Source organism: Lepus europaeus, chromosome 7, assembly GCF_033115175.1.
Source record: "Lepus europaeus isolate LE1 chromosome 7, mLepTim1.pri, whole genome shotgun sequence".
NCBI classification, from domain to species: Eukaryota; Metazoa; Chordata; class Mammalia; order Lagomorpha; family Leporidae; genus Lepus; species Lepus europaeus.
The window spans coordinates 129,238,036-129,261,952 of record NC_084833.1 but is presented as its reverse complement, the minus strand read 5'-3'; the positions used below and the strand labels follow the sequence as shown (position 1 = coordinate 129,261,952).

Here is a 23,917-nt window from a genome sequence, read left to right as displayed (position 1 = left end):
ACCAGATGGCCATGTGCATGACTGGGGCTGTGCCAATCTGAAGCCAGGAGCCAGGAGCTTCTTCTGCGTCTCCCATGTGGGTGCAGGGGCCCAAGGACTTGAGCCATCTTCTACTTCTTTCCCATGCCATTGCAGAGAGCTGTATCTGAAGTGGAGCAGTCAAGACACAAACCAGAGCCCATATGGGATGCCAGCACTATAGGCAGTGGCTTTACCCAATATGCCACAGTGCCAGCCCCACCATAATCTATTTCTACCACTCACAGATTCCTTTCATGTCCATTTGCAGTTCATTCCATTGCCAACTTCAATACTTGGATACTATACATATGCTTTCTCTGTGTATAGAATACTTTTTAAATAATACAACATGTAGATTCTGTATCTAGCTTCCTTTACCTAGCATAATGCTCTTGAAATCCATTTATGTTGTAAGTTTTAAGGTTGAATAATAATTCAACTGAATAGATGTACCATAGTTTATGTGCCCACTGGAAAACATTTAGGTTGTCTCCATTTAATTTGAGTATTAAAAAAGCTGGTATGTATATTCATATCCAGAAATTTTTGTGAATGTTAATTTTTTATTTCCCTAAGCTAAATAAACTAGAATGCTATTTCTAAATTATACTCATATGGTGATGTGTGTTTCTAAGACACAGCCATGATTTTTTTTCCAGAGATGATATTTCAGCTTACATTCCAACAAGTAATTTGTAGAGGTCTAGTCACTCCAAATCCTTGCTACCACTTTATATTATCTGCATAAACTTTAGTCAGTACAATAGATTGTGGTAGTATCTCATTCTGTCCTTAATTTGTATTTCCACAAAGGCTAGTGAAGTTGTTTATTTATTTATTTTTTTGACAGGCAGACAGACAGTGAGAGAGAGACAGAGAGAAAGGTCTTCCTTTTTCCATTGGTTCACCCCCCCAAGTGGCTGCTATGGCCAGCGCTTTGCAGCTGGCATGCTGTGCTGATCCAAAGCCAGGAGCCAGGTGCTTCCTCCTGGTCTCCCATGTGGGTGCAGGGCCCAAGGACCTGGACCATCCTCCACTGCACTCCTGGGCCATAGCAGAGAGCTGGACTGGAAGAGGAGCAACCAGGACAGAAATCGGCGCCGCAACCCGGACTAGAACCCTGGGGTGCCGGCGCCGCAGGCAGAGGGTTAGCCTAGTGAGCCATGGCACTAGCCAAGTTGTTTATTTTTCATGTACTTACTTCCTATGTGTATATACCTACCCCTTTGTAAAATGTATGTTCATTCTTTGTCCACTTTCTAATTGGACTTCTTGTCTTTCTACCAACAAGTTTAGAGTGTGTACACACACACAAACACACACACACTAAATACATGTACTTTCTGGGACATGCAATTTGCAATGTTTTCACCCAGTTAGTAGATAGTATTTCATTTTTTATTGTAACAGTGTAAAGGAATTCTGAAACATTCAGCTATCATTTATGTACACAACTGATTCTCACTTCAGTCATCAGTTATTTCTATATGTGCAAATTTTGAAGCTCTGTAATTTTTTGTATATGTAAAATAACTATATATTTCTTGTCAATTGGTCATTTTGTCAATAAGGAAGCTTACTTTTTATCCCTAGCAATATTCCATGTCCTGAAATATATGTTGCTTCTTATCAATATATTCAGCCTAGCTAGTGTTGCAAGGTATTCTTTTTATTTTAACTTGTCTGTGTACTGTTATTTAATATACTTTGCATTTCTTTTAATTTAGCTTCTTTGCAGATAGGTGGAGTGGATTTTTTCTTCAGTATGACAATTGACTTAATTGGAATGCTTACAGCCTTTACAGTTAATGTAATCATCAATAAGGTGTTTCATTGTACTGCATATTTGCTGTGTTTATTTCTGTTATTGCTTATAAGTTTTCTTTCTTACTTTAGCTAATTGGGTTTATTTATTCATTGAGGATATATTTTGTCCTAGCTATTTGCTTATATGCTTTAGCCCTTTACTCTTTTTAAAATGTGATTTTCTATGGATTAATGTAACTACATTCACCTTATCTCAGCCTACTTGTTAATTTTGTTTACTTATGGGCATGCAAGGATAGAGATGAGGGTGAGAGCTAGAATGAGAGCAAGAGAATGAAAAAGTGAGAGTGAGAGAGCAAGAGAGTGAGAGAGAGAGAGAGAGAGAGAGAGAGAGGTCTCCCATCAGCTGGCTTTCATCTAAAATACCAAAAATGCTCATGGCTGGGCTAAGTCAAAAGTGGTAACTTTTGGAACTTGGAAACCTCTAAGTTTGAGGAATGGTTTTACTTTTGGCTTCCTAGTTTTACCTGATTCACACACAGCTTAATGTCCATCAATACAGAGATCCTTGTGCAGATTTCTTCAGTTCTTTCTCTGTGTAGCTTCCTTCTTCCCGATCTATGCCTCCCAAATCACACCTGCTTCAGCCTCTGACAATACAAGGTCTACTCAGCCCAGCAGAACCACCTTAGTTTCCTTCCCCTCGAGCTACCTTCTTCCAATATTAAGGGGTCCCCTTTTATAGGGGACTCTTGTTTTCCTGCTCAGGGATCAAGGCCCAGCACAGCTGTTGCTCAATATCTGTATACATTGGTCTCATTTTTCTGTTTTCTTCGTGTTTATGGTGGGAAGGCAAATCTGGTACTAATTACTTCAACAAGACTCAAAATGAAGCTAGGCAATATTGTTTATTCTTTCATTGCAGTGTAGTGCAGCAATACTAACTTTGAATTCAAGGTAGATAAAGCAAAAATCTCCTTTTATTCTCAACTTTTTTTGTTCTTGCATTCTTGGGTGTAGATTGGTGTATTTGGAAAATTAAATAGATTAAATAATTATAACTTTCTCATTAGTAGTAAACTTTTTGTCCATCTTTGTATAAATAGATAAAAACAGAGTCAAGATAATTATCAATCCTTTTCCACTATAATTATTTATTCATGACCATGCATTTTTTTCAGAATATTTTATGGCATTTAATTAAATTAGTATAATTGGATGGAGGATTTTCTCAAATCTTTGGAGGTAAGAATACATTTCTGTTGTTTTTCCACATAAATGGTAACTTTGATTTCACAGAGCACTCCTGTTTTGTACATTTAATAGAAAATAGCTGCATGTTATTTGTTGCTCAGCAGGTTAAGCTGCCTCTTGTGATGTTAACATCCCATATTGGATTGCCTGGGATTGTGTTACACCTCTGCTGCCCATCTAGATTTCTGCCTATGCACCTGAGAGGCAGCAGATTATGGCCCAAGTGTTTGGGTCCCTTTCACCCACCAAGGGAGATCTTAATGGAGTTCCTCTCTGCTGGATTGTATTTGATCCAGCCCTTTTGTGAGCATTTGGGAAGTGAACCAACATATGGAAGTTCATCTCTCTCTCTCTCTCTCCTTTTAAATACTAAATAAAAATAAAAATAACTCTAAAATATTTTTAAAATCCTTACCTTCAGAATTTATTGTTGAAAATGACCAATATGAGAAGATAAATATTATTTTAATTCCTTTGAAGGTAATGATTATTTTATGTTCTGCTAGTATACATGTAGAATTCCTCCCCATTCATAAATTTGAATGTGTTTCTAATATATGTCCTCATATATTCTACTCACTAAATTGATTTAGAATATAACCAACTTTTCGAAATTACAATATCACTTTACAGAGCATATACATAAGTACCATACCACATTTCAATATTTGGAGATAATTATTGCATTAACCTGTGATGCTAAATTGATTTTAATACAGTCCACTTTTCTTAACAGATCCAGGCATTTATACTTCTAGCAAATAAATATCTGATAAAAATGGTTAATTTTGTACAAATCTTGTCTTAATGCAAGCTATGCATGTGCGCTCATGTAAAACTAAGAACAGAGACATCATGGGAGCAGCTGCTATCCAAATGACTAAATTGACAAACTTGTCAAAATATAATAATTAAGAGATGGTACTGTGGCATATTTTCTAATATCATACTTTAGATAGGTTTGGTGCTTCATTTACTTTGTGACTCATTCTTTTATGACAAACTGAATGAGTTGAATTGGACAATAGATTAACCAAATTGTTGTGAACAGAATTACCAAAATCATATGAACAATAAAATTAAATTTAACTTAGAAGAGTTTGATACCAAGATATCAGACATTTTAAAATGATATTTCTAATATCTGATGATATTAATGTGCATTTAAAAGCATTTTAGATAAATAATGAAGCTTTTTAAAATTTTTTAACAAATTGAACATATTTAAAAGAGTCACAGAGAGAGAGGGGGAGAGGAGAGAGGGGGAGAGAGGGGGAGAGAGAACGAGATCCTCTATCCATTGGTTTACTGTCTAAATGGATTCAGTGGCCTGGTCTAAGCTAGGCCAAAGCAAAGTGCTTGTAGCTTCATCTAGGTCTCTCAAATGACTTTTAGGGATCCCAGCACATAGGTCCAGGAAGCTGGATCAGAAGTGGAACCGCTGGCCTCTGGCACTCATTTTATGCCAGCATCAGATGCCTTTGCATTATCTGCTGAGCCACAACAATGGCCCCAAACCACAAGTCATGTATTTCAAAATTAAACTCCAGAAATTGTTGAGAATCTATTCATATTGTCTATCCCTCTCAGTCACTTGGTCTTCAAATAAATAAATCTAAAATTTATTTATGACAGTGGGATGAGCTACCACCTGCAAATCCCAGATGATTTACTTTTATTCTGGCTCCTTTCTAAGGTACCTGGGAAAGCAGTGGAAGATGACTCAAGTACTTGGGGCACTGCCACGCTGTGGGTGACTTGTATTATCGAGTTTCTGACTCCTGGATTCCACCTAACACAACCCCAGTGTTACAACCATTTGGGAGTGAACCAATGGTTGGAAGATCAATTTCCCTCCCTCATTCACACTCCACCCCTGCCATTCTGCTTTTCAATTAGATAGAAAAAATCTTATTAAAAAGAGTATGTTAGTGGAGATGGCATTATGGTTCAGCTGGTTAATCCACTACTTGCCATGCAAGCATCCCATATCACAGTGCCAGTTTGAGAGCTGGTTGCTCCTCTTCTGATCAGGCTTCCTGCTAATTTATCTGGGAAGGCAGAAGATGGCCCAAATATTTGAGCCCATGCCACCTGTGTGGGACACCCAGTTTGAGTTTCTGTCTCCTGGCTTCAGCCAGGCCTAGCCCTGTCTGTTGCATCCATTTAGATTGTGAACCATTAGATGGAAGGTATATCTCTCTTCCTATGTGTGTTTCTTACTTTCTGTGTCTTGCTCCCTGTAATTCTGCTTTTCAAATAAATAAAATAAATATATTTAAAAAGTAACCTGTTAATGATTAACTTCCCAAAACAGAATAATAGAACATTTTATTTCAACTATGTTTCATAATTAGTTTCACTATCATGGTGATTCTGAAAGTCATTAAAAACTGTTACCCTTTATGTAAATGTATTGATCAAGATTTCCTTGATTCCTTGCAAAGAAGTTTGCTCATCTATAATACAATGGTATAGTCCATATGCCCATACATTATTTTTAGAACATTTCCTGGCACTTATTAAGCCACTAAGCACAAGGAATTAGTAGTAGCATTAAAACAAAATACAAAAATAATCTAAACAATAGGCCTTAAGCTGTGATTAACACCAAATTTCTATGTTTGCCAGAATAGTCTCATTTTTCTCACGACTGACTTTATAATAAATAAGATATTTTTAAATTGTGTTAAAATGAATATCAATTGTTGTGAAACATTATGGCTGGATTGAAATCCTTCCAAGATTTTTTTTAGGCTGAAATGGATGACTTTATTGTCAGGACTGCAGGTCAATCAGATGGTAACGGACTGACCTACTGGTCTAGCCCCAGGCGCCAGGCAGGGCTCAGCACCGTGCCCACGCAGCCACCAGCAGCCTCACTTCCAGCAGATGATGATGTTGGGGTCATTTTCCAGCCGCTCATCCAACTCATGGTAACTCATGCTTGTCTTGCAGCAGATCTCGTCGTAGCTATGGCAACCCATGTAAAGCCACACAGGGTGGCTTCGCTCATCGCGAGACACTCGCACAGGATACTTCTGTAGTCGCCAGATGAGGTTCTTCATGAGCCCAAACTGGATCAGCTTCCGTTCATCGACATGCTGCAGCTGCTGGGGGTGGCGGCCGATGAGGTCTCGCACAGTTGTGCCAGGACTCAGGCTGCAGTACAGCTGGAACACATCCCGCAGGCTGGCCCTCTTTTGCCCTTGCTTGGTCACATAGGATAGACATGCCTCCTGCAGCGACTTGTCATCTACCAGGTGCTGGACCTTGGGCGTCGGGCAGTACACATTGGAGTACTGCAGGATGGACACCAGTGTCACAACGCCATAGTACAGCAGGTTCTGGATGGCGAGGCGCACCAGGTTGAGCTCCACGTCCGCGTCAGCCAAGATCTTCTGGACGTGCCGGAAGCCATCTATATAGGGCAGAATCTGTTGTGTGGTGAGGTCCCACTGCGAGTTACAGAAGTCTTCCTTGTCTTTGGAAAAGACAGGCACGTCATACTCCTGGTCCACAGGGGGGTCCGGCCGCTGCTCAATCACCTTCAAGTGGATGGTGTTGGACTCATCAATGGACAGAGTGCACCGGCCAGAGGCACTGAGCTCCTCCAGCAAGATGGTCATGATGGGAACCAGCTTCTGCTTGCTCTCCTCGGTGGACACAAAACTGCTCTCCAACTCAAGCGTGGTCAGGTGGCCAGCCAGCTTTTTCACGATGGGCTCCAGGGCACAGGTCTTGGCCTGGGCATCGCACACAAAGCCCAGGTTGAAGAGGAGGGCATTGCGACTGTACTTCTTGTGCTCAATGCACACGGGGCAACCAATCAGCTTCTCCATGGCTGTGACAGTGATGAGCTTGTTCTACGACTCCTAAATTATTAGTATTTATTCAATCATTTACTTCTTTTTTTTTTTGACAGGCAGAGTGGACAGTGAGAGAGAGAGAGAGACAGAGAGAAAGGTCTTCCTTTTGCCGTTGGTTCACCCTCCAATGGCCGCCGCGGTAGCGCGCTGCGGCCGGCGCACCGCGCTGTTCCGATGGCAGGAGCCAGGTGCTTCTCCTGGTCTCCCATGGGGTGCAGGACCCAAGGACTTGGGCCATCCTCCACTGCACTCCCTAGCCACAGCAGAGAGCTGGCCTGGAAGCGGGGCAACCGGGACAGGATCGGTGCCCCGACCGGGACTAGAACCCGGTGTGCCGGCGCCGCAAGGCGGAGGATTAGCCTGTTGAGCCACGGCGCCAGCCAGTATTTATTCAATCATTTACTTCTAAGTAAGCATCATAATGCACTCTTAAATGACTAACATGGAGCTGGCACTGTGGTTTAGCAGGTAAAGCCACCACCTGCAGTTCTGGTTTCTCACATGGGCACTGATTTAACTCCCGACTGCTCCACCAATGATCCAACTCTCTGCTATAGCCTGGAGAAGAGTAGATGTCAGTCTCTTTTTAAAAAGACTAACATAAATGTTGTTAGCTATAGATATATGCTTTTCCAATAATCACATAATATATGCAAACTACCTATAAGAAAAGCTGCCATAGCCAATAAGTAAGTAGTTTTAGTTGTTCAGCATTATGCACAATTGTAAATTCCAGTAGATAGCAGTAGCTTTAAGAAAGCTTTAACAAAGGAAGATAAGGTTTTTTTTCAAAATGGTGGGAAAGACATTTGTACAGTAAACAAATACACTTATTTCTAAAGTTGTAGTTTTTGAATATTTAGAACAGGAAAGCTAAGTATCCCATTGCCAGAATAACTCATGTTGTGGCCAGTATAGAGCTCATTTTCCATACATAAACAACAATGGATTTTGTGTTATAGAGAAAAGTAATTTCACACATGCAGAAATTTTAAGCAAAACAAGATATAAAAAATGAATTAATGTCATCTAAAATGCATAAAAATGACAGTATTACACCAATCTCTGAATATTTTTATCTTTAATTGATGAATGAATTCTCTTTTCACTTACATAACAAAGCAATTTTTCCATCTTCCGTAAAAGTGAAAAGGAAATGTTTAAAAACTAAAGAAACTGACGAAGTGGGGCCTGCACTGTGATACAGTGGGTTAATGCTCTGGCCTGAAGTGCCAGCATCCCATAAGGGCACCGGTTCTAGTCTCAGCTGCTCCTCTTCCAATCTAGCTCTCTGCTATGGCCTGGGATAGCAGTGGAATATGGCCCAAGTCCTTGGGCCCCTGCACTCATATAGGAGAGCGAGAAGAAGCTCCTGGCTTCTGGCTACAGATTGGCACATCTGGCCATTGCAGCCTTCTGGGGAGTGAACCAGCAGATAGAAGACCTATATCTCTGTTTCTACCTCTCTCTGTAACTCTGTCTTTCAAATAAATAAAATGCATCTTTAAGAAAATAGAAACTAATGAAATAATTTTATAAGATGTATTAATGTTATTTGGACACATAGACACACAGAAAATAAGTACATTTAAATCTTATACAGGTGATGATAGTACAGAATCTGGTATACTGTACACAAGATCCTGGATTTACTTAAAACCCCAATTTGCTTTACAAATGAAATAATCTTATACCATCAGAGTATTTTACCCGTGTAACATGTAACTTTAGATTCCTGAACTCTTCCACTTTTTTAATACTTACCCTGAGTCTTAGCAAATACTAATATCTAATACTAATAATAGGAAATAAATACTAAATATTAATGATAGGAAAATATCTATGGAATTGTTTGCTTTCTGGGTTTTGAAAGATCAAGGAATGAAAGAGTGTAGACAGTTGTACAGTAAAGACCAAGAATATCCAAGGGAAGCCAATGTAGCAAGTAAAAATATTATTAATATATATGCTGGATTCTCTGTCCCTTAATATGTCTTTCTTGCTTAAAATAGATCAAGGTATTACTCTTTCTTAATATAACTGAGAGGATATCCATATTGGTGAAGAAAATTGAGTAAATTAAATATTGGAGTAACACAAAATCCCAGCAAATGCAAATTAGAAAAAATATATATGCACTCTGTTCATACTTCTTGATGTAGCAATGAAGTAGAACAAATATAAAACTCAGAATAAAAGAAAACTATGTCAGTTTAAAGGAATTTAACTTTTGTTCTAGTACAAATCATTAAAAAATATCCAAACTGGGGAAATACGCAATTACTTTTTTAGAAAGCAGAATGGAAAAAGAACATTTAAAAGCTACTATGACACCACACAGAAAAAATGGAAAATCATGACCTCAACTAGCATAGTGACAGAATAAAAGCTGGAGAAATATTACTAAAAGAGTTAAAATAAATTAGTTTTGACAGCTAAAAGAATTTGAGTGTAATAAACAAGCATGCAATTATCTTAAACACTGAATAGAGAAAAGTCTGAGAAAAGAAAAACATGGCTTGTTAATATATTAATGAAATACTTATATATAAACTTAAGGAAACAATACAAAATAGGTAGTTAGAACCAAGGTTATAGCTAAGATTGGGGAAAGGGTAACAAAATTGCATCTTTACATTCTGACCCTTGAAATTCCCATAAATTTGGCATTCTTATTATTCAAGCTTTCAGAACATTTCAATACAAACTAATATATTTCCAATCTAAGTTTTATATATTGTCACATATGTTGAAATTAGGATGTGCTTAAAATGATGACATGACATAACTGAAATATTGTACATTTTTTGTATTTGAAAATGGTATATTTTACCATAATGCCATCATAAAGTCCAAAAGATCATCCTGGATCACCCTAAAAGCATTAATATTTCAGTTCAAAATATATTTTTCAGATAATGCCACTTCAGATATTTCTTTCAATATATATATATAAGAGTAAGCTACCACAATAACATGACAAATAAAATCACCTTTTTAGAGTCTTAAAAGAATGAAAACACATTACTTTACAACATTATACCCAGCAAAAATGCTCAAATTAATGATTTTTTTAACTTTTATTTAATGAATATAAATTTCCAAAGTACAGCTATGGATTACAATGGCTTCCCCCCAATAGCTTCCCTCCCACCTACAACCCTCACCTTTCCCGCTCCCTCTCCCCTTCCATTCATATCAAGATTCATTTTCAATTCTCTTTATATACAGAAGATCAATTTAGTATATATTAAGTAAAGATTTCATCAAGTTAATGATATTCTGAAGAGAAAGTTATGATTATGTTTTAAATGATGGAACAACATTGACTTTGATAAATAGGAAATACATCAAAATATTTCTACCTCTTAGGTAAAAAAACTGAAAAATAATCCATTGAAATGCCTTGGCTAACTGAAACCATCAAATGGCCATTGTGCGATCCTTTAAGTCTAGAAGTCTACTAAAATGTAAATTTGTTTACAGTTTCCCATTACTAGAGAAATATATTTTCAGACTAATAAGTGGGAGGAAAAGTCAAATCTCAGTGCACACACACAGAGCGAGAGAGAGAGATTTTGACTTAAAAATATTTGTTATTTAAGAATGATTTTAAAAGCTTTAGAAGTTTCTTAGTTTTAAAATCTTCTTAGTTCTAAGTGTTATAAATGACCATAAAAAATGACCCTGAGGAAAGGCCAAAAATGATAAAATAAATAGAAAGAAAAGAAAAAAAATAACAGATGAAATGAAAATAATGGACTAAAATGAAGCAAAAAAATTAAGTACAAAATACATTTTTAAAGGAACAACGGCCAGTGCTATGGCCCAATAGGCTAATCCTCTGCCTGCAGCGCAAGCACCTCAGGGTTCTAGTCCTGGTTGGGGCGCCAGATTCTGTCCTGGTTGTTCCTCTTCCAGTCCAGCTCTCTGTTGTGGCCCAGGAATGCTGTGGAGGATGGTCCAGGTCCTTGGGCCCTGCACCTGCATGGGAGACCATGAGGAAGCACCTGGCTCCTGGCTTCAGATCAGCGCAGCACACCGGAAGCAGTGCACTGGCCGGCCAATGTGGGGTGAACCAATGGCAAAAGGAAGACCTTTCTCTCTGTCTTTCTCTCTCACTATCCACTCTGCCTGTCTTAAAAAAAAAAAAAGAAAGAAAAGAAAGGAAAAAGGAATGACAACCTAATTAAAAAAAATCATTTCCTCTATAAAATCAAAAATTGTCAATATACACCTTTCCAGAAATCTGGAAATGGCTTAAAGGCTTACAATAACTAGGAGAATGTTTACTCAAAAATAGTGTAAGAATTTTTGTTAAAAGTAATGAGATTTGGGGCAACGGATATCTTTCTATAAGGATCCTCCTCTTCCCTTCTACTGGGTAGTATAAAATTTGCTTTTCATAAACTAAACATCAAAACTCAAAATCTTCAAAGTCTGAAACTTGCTGTGTGCTCATCACAAGAGAAAAACCCCACACCTAATCTCATGTGAAATGTTATGTTAAAAATGCTGGCACATTAAAAATATTGTATAAAATTACATTCAGGCTATGAGTTTCATGTTCAAACTTAACTGTCCTGTTTCCTCTGGTGTCTGTTCATCTGTTCAGTTTCACTGTGAATATGAACTTGCTGGTTTTTAATAGAAGTTCATTATCCCTTAGTGGAAAGACCTGTAACTAAATTATTTTAGACTTCACATTTTTTAAGGTTTTGGACTATTTATAGATTTCATAATGAGAAGTAATTGAGATGGGATTCAAGTAATTGAGATGGGAGGGTTGCAGATGGGAGGGAAGTTATGAGGGGGAAAAAGCCACTATAATCCAAAACTGTACTTTAGTTTATATTTATTAAATAAAAGTTAAAAAATAAATATATATAAAGACTTGTATTTTTAACTCATATCTAAATATTTTTAAAGATATGTATGTTTATTTGAAAGGCAGAGGTACAAAAGGGCAGAGACAGAGAGAGGGAGAGGTCTTTCATCTGCTGGTTAACTCCCCAAATGGCAGCAAAGACCTGAGCTGGGCTGTTCTAAAGCCAGGAACCAGGAGCTTCTTCCAGGTCTCCCATGCGGGTGCAGGGACTCAAGGATTTGGGCCAACTTCTACTGCTTTCCCCCAGCCTATAGCAGAGAGCTGGATCAGAAGTGGAGTAGCCAGGACTTGAACTGGCACACATATGGAATGCTGGCAGTGCAGGAGGTGGTTTTACCCTCTATGCCACATTGCTGACCTCTAAATATTTGATTTTTCACTTGGACTCTGCCTCTGTTAGTACAATGTTTTACATATATTGATGTTTCTTTATCTTGTGCTTTATTAATTTAATTCAAAAAAGACCATTTTCATCTCTTTTTGTAGTATGCTTCTATGAACCTACTAATCCCTATATCTACTTTACTCATAAATTAATCTAAACTTACCTTTGTTTGTTGAAGGCAGGTTCTCTATGATGTCTTAATATTTATATAAGTTCTGAAACTATATCAACTATGGGGGTTTTATTCTTCTCTTTGTAGATCATCATCCTTCTTTTAGTATTTATTTAAGTCTTTTCTTCCTCTTTTATGTTACAAAGTACGGATATTACTTAAATATTTTTGTTAAATTTTCACTTTTGACCCAATAAACTTCTAAATCCACAGATTTGTATCTTGTAATCCATTTTGGAAATTTATACAATAAAAATTCTTATGAGTCTTATTTCTTTTGTATAGTTCAGAGAGACTACTAGAGATTTTAATTCTTTCTCATTCTAACTATTTTATATGTAGATTTATATTTTAAGTTTGATTCATTTTATTTTTCTTTAATTTTTTGACAGGCAGAGTGGACAGTGAGAGAGAGACAGAGAGAAAGGTCTTCCTTTGCCATTGGTTCACCCTCCAATGGCCGCCACATCCAACACACTGCGGCCGGCACACCACGCTGATCTGAAGCCAGGAGCGAGGTGCTTCTCCTGGTCTCCCATGGGGTGCACGGCCCAAGCACTTGGGCCATCCTCCACTGCACTCCCGAGCCACAGCAGAGAGCTGGCCTGGAAGAGGGGCAACCGGGACAGAATCCGATGCCCCAACTGGGACTAGAACCCGGTGTGCCAGCACCGCAAGTGGAGGATTAGCCTATTGAGCCGCAGTGCTGGCCCCATTATGGATATTTAGAACAATTGATGGTGTGCTACAAATTTCTTGGGATGTTTGCTTTTTATTCATTTATGTGTCTTCTGCTCAGACTAGATAATTTCATTTGTCTTCTCTTCAAGTTTGCTAATCCCTGTGCCTCTTCAAAACTGTTACTGAATCTGTTTTGTAATCTTTGGTTCTGCTATTTTGTCATCCCCTCAATGTCTTTTTGTTTATTCCTTCATGATTTTATGTTTTAAGAATGTTTTTTTAAATTTATTTATTAACTTTTTTTAATTAAGTAATAACAGTTGATCAGGTATGGGGGCAAAGTATAAAATCCCACAGTATAAACTAGGTAACTTTTCCATTTTCTTATCAACTTTTTGTGTTTGATGCTTATCAGAATCTCTTTCTCATGCAGCCTTCCCACTTGTGGGTTTATATGCAATGACATATAGAAAAGCTTCCTGCAATCCCACATTCACTGCAGGATTATCTTTTTGTTTATATTCCTTACTGTATATCTTGCCCATGTTTTCCTTACTAACTTGCCAACAGTTTCCTTTAACCCACTGATCATTTGTAGAACATTTAACTGAATGTTAAGTAATTATAATTCATTGACATTTTTATAAACTTATTTGTTTGCGAAACAGAGCTACAGAGAGAGGATAGATAGAAATGTCTTCTATCCACTGGTTTACTCCCAAATGGCCACAATTTCCAGGACATGGCCAAGCCAAAGCCAGTATCCAGAAGCTTCCTGGTCTCCCACATGGGTGAAGGAGCCCAAGCACTTGTGCTATTCCCTGCTGCTTTCCCAGGCACATTAGCAAGGAACTAGGTAGGAAGTAGAACAATGAGGACTTGAACTAGTGTACATGTTGGATGCTGGCCATGGAGGTGGTGGCTTTACCCATTATGCCTCAATTCTCATGCAGATTTATTGACTTTATTAAAGATAGTTTACATTTCTTTAACTAAAACATAATATCCTTTTATAATTTTTAAAGGTTTTGCTCAGAATTTGACAGTTTGGGTATTATAATTGATTATGATTGTGGAAATAAGATTACTTTGCTTATCATATTTGAGGAGACTGCAGTCTTAGCTTTCTATTGTGAGCCTACCAAAATGTTATACAAAATATACACTCCCTGATGTGTTCACTGAAGTTTCTGCTGCATTCTCCCTGGGTCAAATTGTGATCTGGTAGAGATTTTCTTTTTTTTTTTTTAACTTTTATTTAATGAATATAAATTTCCAGTATACAGCTTGTGGATTACAATGGCTTCCCCTTCCCATAATTTCCCTCCCACCCGCAACCCTCCCCTCCCCCACTCCCTCTCCCCTTCCACTCACATCAAGATTCATCTTCAATTCTATTCATATACAGAAGAGATTTTCTTAAATACCTATGTTTGCAGATTCTCTCTTTAAAAATTACAGTTATGTTGGATGTGCTTGATGGTCAAATTAGAAACCAATTTTCACAGAGTTGATTGTGATCATCTTATTTTAACTAATCAGAAGTTTCAGTGGAGTGACAGACCCATGGATTCCCCTACCCTAACTTTCCATGCGATTATTTTCAGTTCATATTGTATATTATGAAGCTAAGGCCACAGAAAAAGGGAAGGCTTTATTCAGGATCGTATAGGAAATCTTTAATATGTGTGAGGCATTCTTGTAATTAAAAATAAAGTGCAATGGGAAGACACTTAAAAATCTTAAGTAAATAGATATATTGATGTGATTTAACAATTTAAAGTTTATGCTATAAAATGGAAAGAATCGCTCTAATACATGATTTATTGTTAGGGAACAATTTAATAAGTACCAATTTGAGACAATTGTTTCCAGCAGTCCAGGATATGAATTCAAATAATAATAGAATAAAAATTGCCAATGGGGGAAGTAGATGGAATTTGGAGCAGTTTTGAAAGAAAATACTGTAAAATTATTGATTAGTTGAGCATTAGTTGAGGTTTGTTGGATTTGAGAATAGAAGGGTGAATACTGGGTCTTTTTGAACTTCAATGAATTAAATGAGGCTCACACAGGCAATAAGTGTGTACATGCATGAGAACTGGACCTGCCATCAGGCCAAGACCCAAGGGGCTCAATGTGTCTACTGAGGACTATTTTCCTAAGGCTGGCTATTTGGTAAATTGCAGCCTTCAGTGTGGTTACAAGGTCATCTGGCATGTAGGCCACCATCTGACCATTATTGTATCTGTACACAGATTCTAGGTAAAGGTAAAGTTGGTAATATTTTTTTCTAATATTAGCCCATTTTTTGTCTCCTACCTCAAGGTCAAGGATAAGGACAGGGGGCAGAGAAAAAGAACAGGAAAAGCATACTGAGACTAAGAAGAGTTGGAGAATTTGTTTTTCTGGTCTTCCCCAATTAATCCTTAGCTGTCTCCTGAAACAGTATGAGAGGGAAATAGTACTCGATGATTACTCAAGTGAATACTGGAGAATGTGTATGTGCATGTGTGTTTAATATGTATGTAAGATATATTAAATATCACATATAGAGAGAGGGAAAGAGAGAGAGAGAGACAGAGAGGAACCTGAAAGGGAGAGTGGGGAAGAGAAAAACAAAGGGCCAGGAAGATAAATTGTAAGCTATGTATTAGACATAATAATGAATGTTATGTAAAGAAGTGAATATAAGAGTTTATGCTGAATATAGAAGAGAAACCGAAGGTAGAGGTTGGGCTGTAGATGGAAATTCTGATTTCATCAGCAATTAAGTGCTCTTTAAAAAATTTAAAGCTGTGAGACACTAAGATCCCCTGGGAACAAGAGAAGCTAGGGGAAAAAATATATATATATATATATATATATATATATATATATATATATATATATATATATATAAAGGCAAGAAGTAAGTATTGGCACATCCCACATTGTACAAATCAGCCAAAGCTGAGTAAGTAAACAAAATAGACAGTCTAACCAGCTATGGACCCTTGACCTGAGGACATCCAATAACTATTCCACTCATGAAATGTGGAAATTTATTGATCTGGAGATTTCCAGGGAAGTAATGAAAACATGCAATTGAGTGATGTCATAGGGAATGTGTAGACCGAAGTGAGGGGCACAGCAAGATCATGCTGTCATATTTTGGAGGAAGAAGGTGTCATGAGCCAAAAACCCTGACACTTGGTCTTATTCACTTTCTTTGTGTGTCTCAGTGCTCTGACCCTCTTCATATGGACTGGCTCAGTCATGCTATTGAATGCATCTCTCCTAGCCTGAGGGCTGTGAGGCATAATCTGAGTGCTCTCACTGCCTGCAACATGATTACCTGATCACACAGCAGTTAAGAAATAATGCATGCTGATATACAGTGCATTTGAGTCATCTTTGTATCTCTATGGGACCTCATTGGTTCATGTTCTGAAGCCACTGTTGACAATAACCTTTGGGGGCATCTCATGTACAAGACATAATTCAAATGATCTCTATGATCTTGTAAATTGTCCAAAGCCCCTCAAATGTCGTAAGTATCATGTCTGAGTCTCATTGAATGTGGTATTGGAGGGAGATGCAGAATAATAGGCACAGATATTTTTTCTTCTTATGAATTTCAGGAGAATTATTTGAAATATTGTATGTTTAATATTTATTTCTATATCATCTGGGTCCAGGAAACACAATGAGTCCTGGTGATCCTGACTAGTTTCCTTCTTATTGAGTGCCTGCCTTACATTATGTCCAAACTCTCAGTATCAGAAACTTCAGATTTTCAAAGCTCATCTTATCCTTTCTATCAACAGTGTACAATATGCAAAATAAAATGATTAAGAGTTTGTCATCTTTCACATATTTGGATGAGTCTTCCCTGAGTTTGTATAAGTGGGATTGATATTTTCTTTCTATGTCACTACATTGATTGCTTTGGATTGAAGAAGGCTGTTTCTATAACAGATTCTCCAACACCAGTATGAGCTTTTCACAAAAATTCCTTAATTTATCACCCATTTAGGGATTTTGACTGTGTTCTGAGTCCTAGTTTCTAGGAGGAAGGCGATTTGTCCCTTGTACTTGAGCATAAGGACACCCTGGTGAGACCATCAGATATTTATTGAGAGAGAGAAAAGAGAGGCCTAAACTACATGCTCTCCTGTGTTCTTGAGAGTCTTATGTGCATGACCTATGCTCAGGTCACAAGGCATATTTACATGTATAGTGCACAGGCTGTCATAGCCAGAGTAGCTTTCATTTGAGACACTTGAGACACTGAGCTTACCTTCATGGTAGGACTGAGACCAGAATTCAGAGCCCCTGAATGCCTGTCTAGTATCCACATGATAAGGATGCCATAACTGAGTTGAAAAACTGTGTTCTATGGCTGATCAATCTTTTCTTCAATCTAGTAGTTTTCTATGTTTTAATTACATACTTACGAATGAGGAGTAATTTAAAAAGACTCATTTTTTTGAGAATAATATCAGTGAACAAAGAATGTGGAGAGGCCAGTGCCATGGCTCAATAGGCTAATCTTCTGCCTTCGGGGCCGGCACCCCAGGTTCTAGTCCTGGGCGGGGTGCCAGATTCTGTCCCAGTTGCCCCTCTTCCAGGCCAGCTCTCTGCTGTGGCCCGGGAGTGCAGTGGAGGATGGCCCAAGTCCTTGGGCCCTGCACCCCATGAGAGACCAGGAGAAGCACCTGGCTCCTGGCTTCAGATCAGCGTGGTGCACCAGCCACCGCACACTGGCCACAGTGGCCATTGGGGGATGAGCCAATGGAAAAGGAAGACCTTGCTCTTTGTCTCTCTCTCACACTGTCCACTCTGCCTGTCCAAAAATAAAAAATAAAAAATAAAAAAATTAAAATTAAAAAAAATTTAAAAAAGAATGCGGAGAAATTAAATCAGTTAATTTTGTGGATTTATAGATTGCACTATATGAGGATATTTGAGGGTTTAGGGTATGTCAGACACCATCTGAGGAGTGTTCATATATGGAGCTCTATTTACACTCACAACAATTTTGGGCACCAGGGATTTTTGCCCTGATTTTATATAGAAAGTTAGGCACAGATAGGTAAAATAACTTGACTGATGTTACTCAGCAAGTGAATGGTGACATGGGAACCACAATGCTCTGATCATAGTTTAGTCTATTTCTGGAAGCACGTTGATAAAGCTGACTTGTGAAATATTGGGAAAGAGGGCCAGGTTCACTTTCAGTGCTCAATCATGATTGTGGGATTTCAAAGAGTTTGGATTCTGGAAATTGACAATTCTTACCTGTGCTCCTAGGACTTGACCAGGATTCTTGATTGACACTCACCTCTAGAGGCTTCTTTTATGAATGTGAAGAACTTTGTTGACATTCTGGTCTGTAGGATTAAGGAAAATACTCATAGAACAACCTGAAAACTATGCTACCTTTTCCATGCACTTAACTATTTTGGTTCCATGCACATATAGACCCCCAACAAGGAGACTAATACAGAATGTGATGGGTGAGTAACCTGTAGTTACAGATGCACAATCAAGCAGCACATTTTAGAAAATGGAAACTAGTGAAATTGTGAAAAGTTCCTATAGAGAAAGATGACCACTGAGGCAGCACCAGTCATGGTGGTGCAGTGGCTGGGAAGATGGGTACTGGAATCCCTTCATAACCATGTCAAATCCTATCACTCTTACCCTAATTTTGTGACTTGGTGCTGTGATACGTAGCCAACTTCACCATATCATTGTTCTTGGGTGAGGACTGGCTCAGGTATTGTGTGAAGGTGCCAAGCACTACCAAACAAAATATAGTGATCGTGGTAGTTTCCAGTTTCATTAAATCCTCAGGTTTTTTTTTTTTTTTTTTTTACTTCTAACCACTGAGATTTCGGTCTTTTTTTTTATTAAACTTTTATTTAATGAATATAAATTTCCAAAGTATAGCCTATGGGTCACAATGGCTTCCCCCCTCCCATAACCTCCCTCCCGCCCGCAACCCTCCCCCCTCCCGCTCCCTTTCCCCTTCCATTCATGTAAAGATTCATTTTCAATTCTCTTTATATACAGAAGATCAGTTTAGTATATATTAGGTAAAGATTTCAACATTTTGCCCATATCGCAACATAAAGTGAAAAAACTACCATTGGATCACTAATTATAGCATTAAATAGCCATGTACAGCACATTAAAGACAGAGATCCTACATAATTTTTTTTTCAAATTAATTAATTTTCTATGCCATTTCCATTTTAACACCAGGTTTTTTTTTCTTTTTCCATTACCAATTCTCTTTATATACAGAAGATCACTTCAGTATATAATTAGTAAAGACTTCATCAGTTTGTGCCCACACAGAAATGCAAAGTATAAAAATACTGTTTCAGTACTAGTTACAGCATCACTTTGACTTAGACGACACATTAGGGACAGATCCCACATGGGGTGTAAGTACACAGTGACTCCTGTTGCTGATTTAACAATTTGACACTCCTGTTCATGGCGTCAGCAATCTCCCTAGGCTCTAGTCATGAGTTGCCAGGGCTATGGAAGCCTTTAGAGTTCGCTGACTTTGATCGTATTCCGATAGGGTCATAGTCAAAGTGGAAGTTCTCTCCTCCCTTCGGAGAAGGGTACCTCCTTCTTTGATGGCCCCGTTCTTTCCACTGGGATCTCACTCACAGAGATCATTCATTTAGGTCTTTTTTTTTCCATGATATCTTGGCTTTCCATGCCTGCTATACTCTCATGGGCTCTTGAGCCAGATCTGAATGCCTTGAGGGCTGATTCTGAGGCCAGAGTGTTGTTTAGGACATCTGCCATTCTATGAGTCTGCTGTGTATCCCACTTCCCATGTTGGATCTTTCTCTCCCTTTTTGATTCTATCAGTTAGTATTAGCAGTTACTTGTCTTGTTTGTGTGATCTCTTTGACTCTTAGATCTATCAGAGCCATCGAATGTGAGCTGAAATTGATCACTTGGACCAGTGAGATGGCATTGGTACATGCCACCTTGATGGGATTGTGTTGGAATCCCCTGGCACATTTCTAACTCCACCATTTGCGGCCAGTCCGATTGAGCATGTTCCAAATTGTTCATCTCCTCCCTCTCTTTTTCCACTCTTAGATTTAACAGGGATCACTTTTCAGTTAAAATTTAAACACCTAAGAATAATTGTGTGTTAATTACAGAGTTCAACCAATAGTACTAGAACAACAACAACAACAACAAATACTAAAAAGGATAAAGTATTACATTGTACATCTAAAGTCAGGACAAGAGCTGATCAGTTCATTGTTGCTTATAGTGTCCATTTCACTACAACAGGTTTCCCCTATGGCGCTCAATTGTCACCGATCAGGGAAAACAAATGATATTTTTCTCTTTGGGACTGGCTTAATTCACTCAGCATGATGTTTTCCAGATCCCTCCATCTTGTTGCAAATGACTGGGTTTCGTTGTTTCTTACTGCTGTATAGTATTCAATGGAGTACATGTCCCATAATTTCTTTATCCAGTCTACTGTTGATGGGCATTTGGGTTGGTTCCAGGTCTTAGCTATTGTGAATTGAGCTGCAATAAACATTAATGTGCAGATGGCTTTTTTATTTGCCAAATTAATTTCCTTTGGGTAAATTCCAAGGAGTGGGATGGCTGGGTTGTATGGTAGGGTTATGTTCAGGTTTCTGAGGAATCTCCAGACAGACTTCCATAGTGGCTTAACCAGTTTGCATTCCCACCAACAGTGGGTTAGTGTCCCTTTTTCCCCACATCCTCTCCAGCATCTGCTGTTGGTAGATTTCTGAATGTGAGCCATTCTCACCGGGGTGAGATGGAACCTCGTTGTGGTTTTGATTTGCATTTCTCTGATTGCTAGTGATCTTGAACATTTTTTCATGTGTCTGTTGGCCATTTGGATTTCCTCTTTCGAAAAATGTCTATTGAGGTCCTTGGCCCATCTCTTAAGTGGGTTGTTTGTTTTGTTGTTGTGGATTTTCTTGATTTCTTTGTAGATTCTGGTTATCAATCCTTTATCTGTAGTATAGTTTGCGAATATTTTTTCCCATTCTGTTGGTTGCCTCTTCACTTTTCTGACTGTTTCTTTTGAAATACAGAAACTTCTCAGTTTGATGCAATCCCAAATGTTAATTTTGGTTTTGACTGCCTGTGCTGTTGGAGTATTTTCCAGGAAGTCTTCGCCTGTGCCTATATCTTGCAGGGTTTCTCCAATGCTCTCTAATAATTTGATGGTTTTGGGTCGTAGATTTAAGTCTTTAATCCATGTTGAGTGAATTTTTGTGTAAGGTGAAAGGTATGGGTCTTGCTTCAAGCTTCTGCACATGGAAATCCAATTTTCCCAGCACCATTTGTTGAATAGACTGTCCTTATTCCAGGGATTAGATTTGGATCTTTGGTCAAATATAAGTTGGCTGTAGATGTTTGGATTGATTTCTGGTGTTTCTATTCTGTTCCATTGGTCTATCCATCTGTTTCTGTACCAGTACCATGCTGTTTTGATAACAACTGCCCTGTAGTATGTCTTGAAATCAGGTATTGTGATGCCTCCGCCTTTGTTTTTGTTGTACAGGATTGCTTTGGCTATTCAAGGTCTTCTGTGTCTCCATATGAATTTCAGCATCATTTTTCCAGATCTGAGAAGAAGGTCTTCGGGATCTTGATGGGTATTGCATTGAATGTATAAATTGCTTTTGGGAGAATAGACATTTTGATGATATTGATTCTTCCAATCCATGAGCATGGAAGATTTCTCCATTTTTTGGTATCCTCTTCTATTTCTTTCTGTAAGGTTTTGTAGTTTTCATCGTAGAGATCTTTAACGTCTTTGGTTAAGTTTATTCCAAGGTATTTGATTGTTTTTGTGGCTATTGTGAATGGGATTGATTTTAGAAGTTCTTCCTCAGCCGTGGCATTGCCTGTGTATACAAAGGCTGTTGATTTTTGTGCATTGATTTTATATCCTGCTACTTTGCCAAACTCTTCGATGAGTTCCAGCAGTCTCTTAGTAGAGTTCTTTGGGTCCCCTAAATAAAGAATCATATCATCTGCAAAGAGGGATAGTTTGAGTTCGTCCTTCCCAATTTGTATCCCTTTAATTTCTTTTTCTTGCCTAATAGCTCTGGCTAAAACTTCCAGAACTATATTGAATAGCAGAGGTGAGAGAGGGCATCCCTGTCTGGTACCAGATTTCAGTGGAATTGCTTCCAACTTTTCCCCATTCAATAGGATGTTGGCCGTGGGTTTTTCATATATTGCTTTGATTGTATTAAGGAATGTTCCTTCCATACCCAGTTTGCTTAGAGTTTTCAACATGAAAGGGTGTTGTATTTTATCAAATGCTTTCTCTGCGTCTATTGAGAGAATCATATGGTTTTTCTTCTGCAGTCTGTTAATATAGTGTATTACGTTGATTGTTTTGCGGACGTTGAACCATCAGGTTTTAAGTCTTTCTGGGTGATGAGAACATTGTATGGTGACTGTTGAGGCAGGGGATTACCACCACTAGCTTCAACAAGTGACTACATGGCCCAAATGACTCCATTGTCTTCCAGAGTACACACCACAGAGGACCTGACCTCAGGTTCCTCTGTTACTTCTGGAATAAAGTCAGAACTTTCCATTCTGAATGTCAGGGTCCTGAGAAGGGCCACCGCACAGTCACTATACCAACCTCTGCCCCTAAGATCCCTCAGCATTGTGCCCCTTCCTGAATCCACAACTGCTTTGAGGTACATGGTCATATCTTCCCCTTACCTCTATCAAAATCCCCTACAACCCTATCACACGACTGACCTTGACTCCAATGCACTAAGAGAAGTTAACTTGACCACCCTGCCCTACTGTCCAAATTTTTGTTATCTGTAATTATTTTAATGTACAGGAACCTGTTGTCCTGTCTGTCTCTGCTCCACTAAACTGTGAGCCTTCCATGGATAGGTAATGAGGGGACTATGCCTCAATGACCTTTTTATTATTGCAATGACTGAATTGTTCTGAATACATGAATTAACAACACTATGTGTAAGGCAATATTATTCTAAGTTCTTATTTTATTTATTTTTTTAATTTATTTTTTATTTAGTAAATATAAATTTCCAAAGTACAGTTTATGGATTACAATGGCTTCCCCCCCATAATTTCCCTCCCACTCACACCCCTCCCATCTCCCACTCCCTCTCCCATTCCATTCACATCAAGATTCATTTTCAATTATCTTTATATACAGAAGATCGATTTAGTATATATTAAGTAAAGATTTCATCAGTTTGCACCCACACAGAAACACAAAGTGTAAAATACTGCTTCAGTACTAGTTATAGCATTACTTCACATTGGACAACACATTAAGGACAGATCCCACATGAGAAGTAAGTACACAGTGACTCCTGTTGTTGATTTAATAATTTGACACTCTTGTCTATGGCGTCAGTAATCTCCCTAGGCTCTAGTCATGAGTTTCCAAGGCTATGGAAGCCTTTTGAGTTTGCCGACTTCAGTCTTATTCCGACAGGGTCATAGTCAAAGTGGAAGTTCTCTCCTCCCTTCGGAGGAAGGTACCTCCTTCTTTGATGGCCCCCATTCTTTCCACTGGGATCTCACTCGCTGAGATCTTTCATTTAGGTCTTCTTCTTCTTTTTTTTGCCACAGTGTCTTGGCTTTCCATGCCTACAATACTATCATGGGCTCTTCAGCCAGATCTGAATGCCTTAAGGGCTGATTCTGAGGCCAGAGTGCCGTTTAGGACATCTGCCATTCTATGAGTCTGCTGTGTCTCCCATTTCCCATGATGGATCATTCTCTCCCTTTTTGATTCTATCAGTTAGTATTAGCAGACATTAGTCTTGTTTGTGTGACCCCTTTGACTCTTAGAC

The 23,917-nt window shown here is 38.4% G+C and overlaps 1 protein-coding gene across 1 annotated transcript in view; it reads right to left on the bottom strand.

Annotated features, from left to right (window-relative positions):
- Positions 1-5,876: 5,876 nt before the first annotated feature.
- LOC133764029 (GATOR1 complex protein NPRL2-like) overlaps positions 5,877-23,917 on the bottom strand; it is a 69,521-nt gene continuing 51,480 nt past the window's right edge. Inside the window, exon 4 of the mRNA XM_062197674.1 lies at positions 5,877-6,908. Within this exon, the coding sequence (XP_062053658.1) occupies positions 5,922-6,908 (987 nt within the window). The 3' untranslated portion in view covers positions 5,877-5,921. The remainder of the gene's footprint in view (positions 6,909-23,917) is intronic.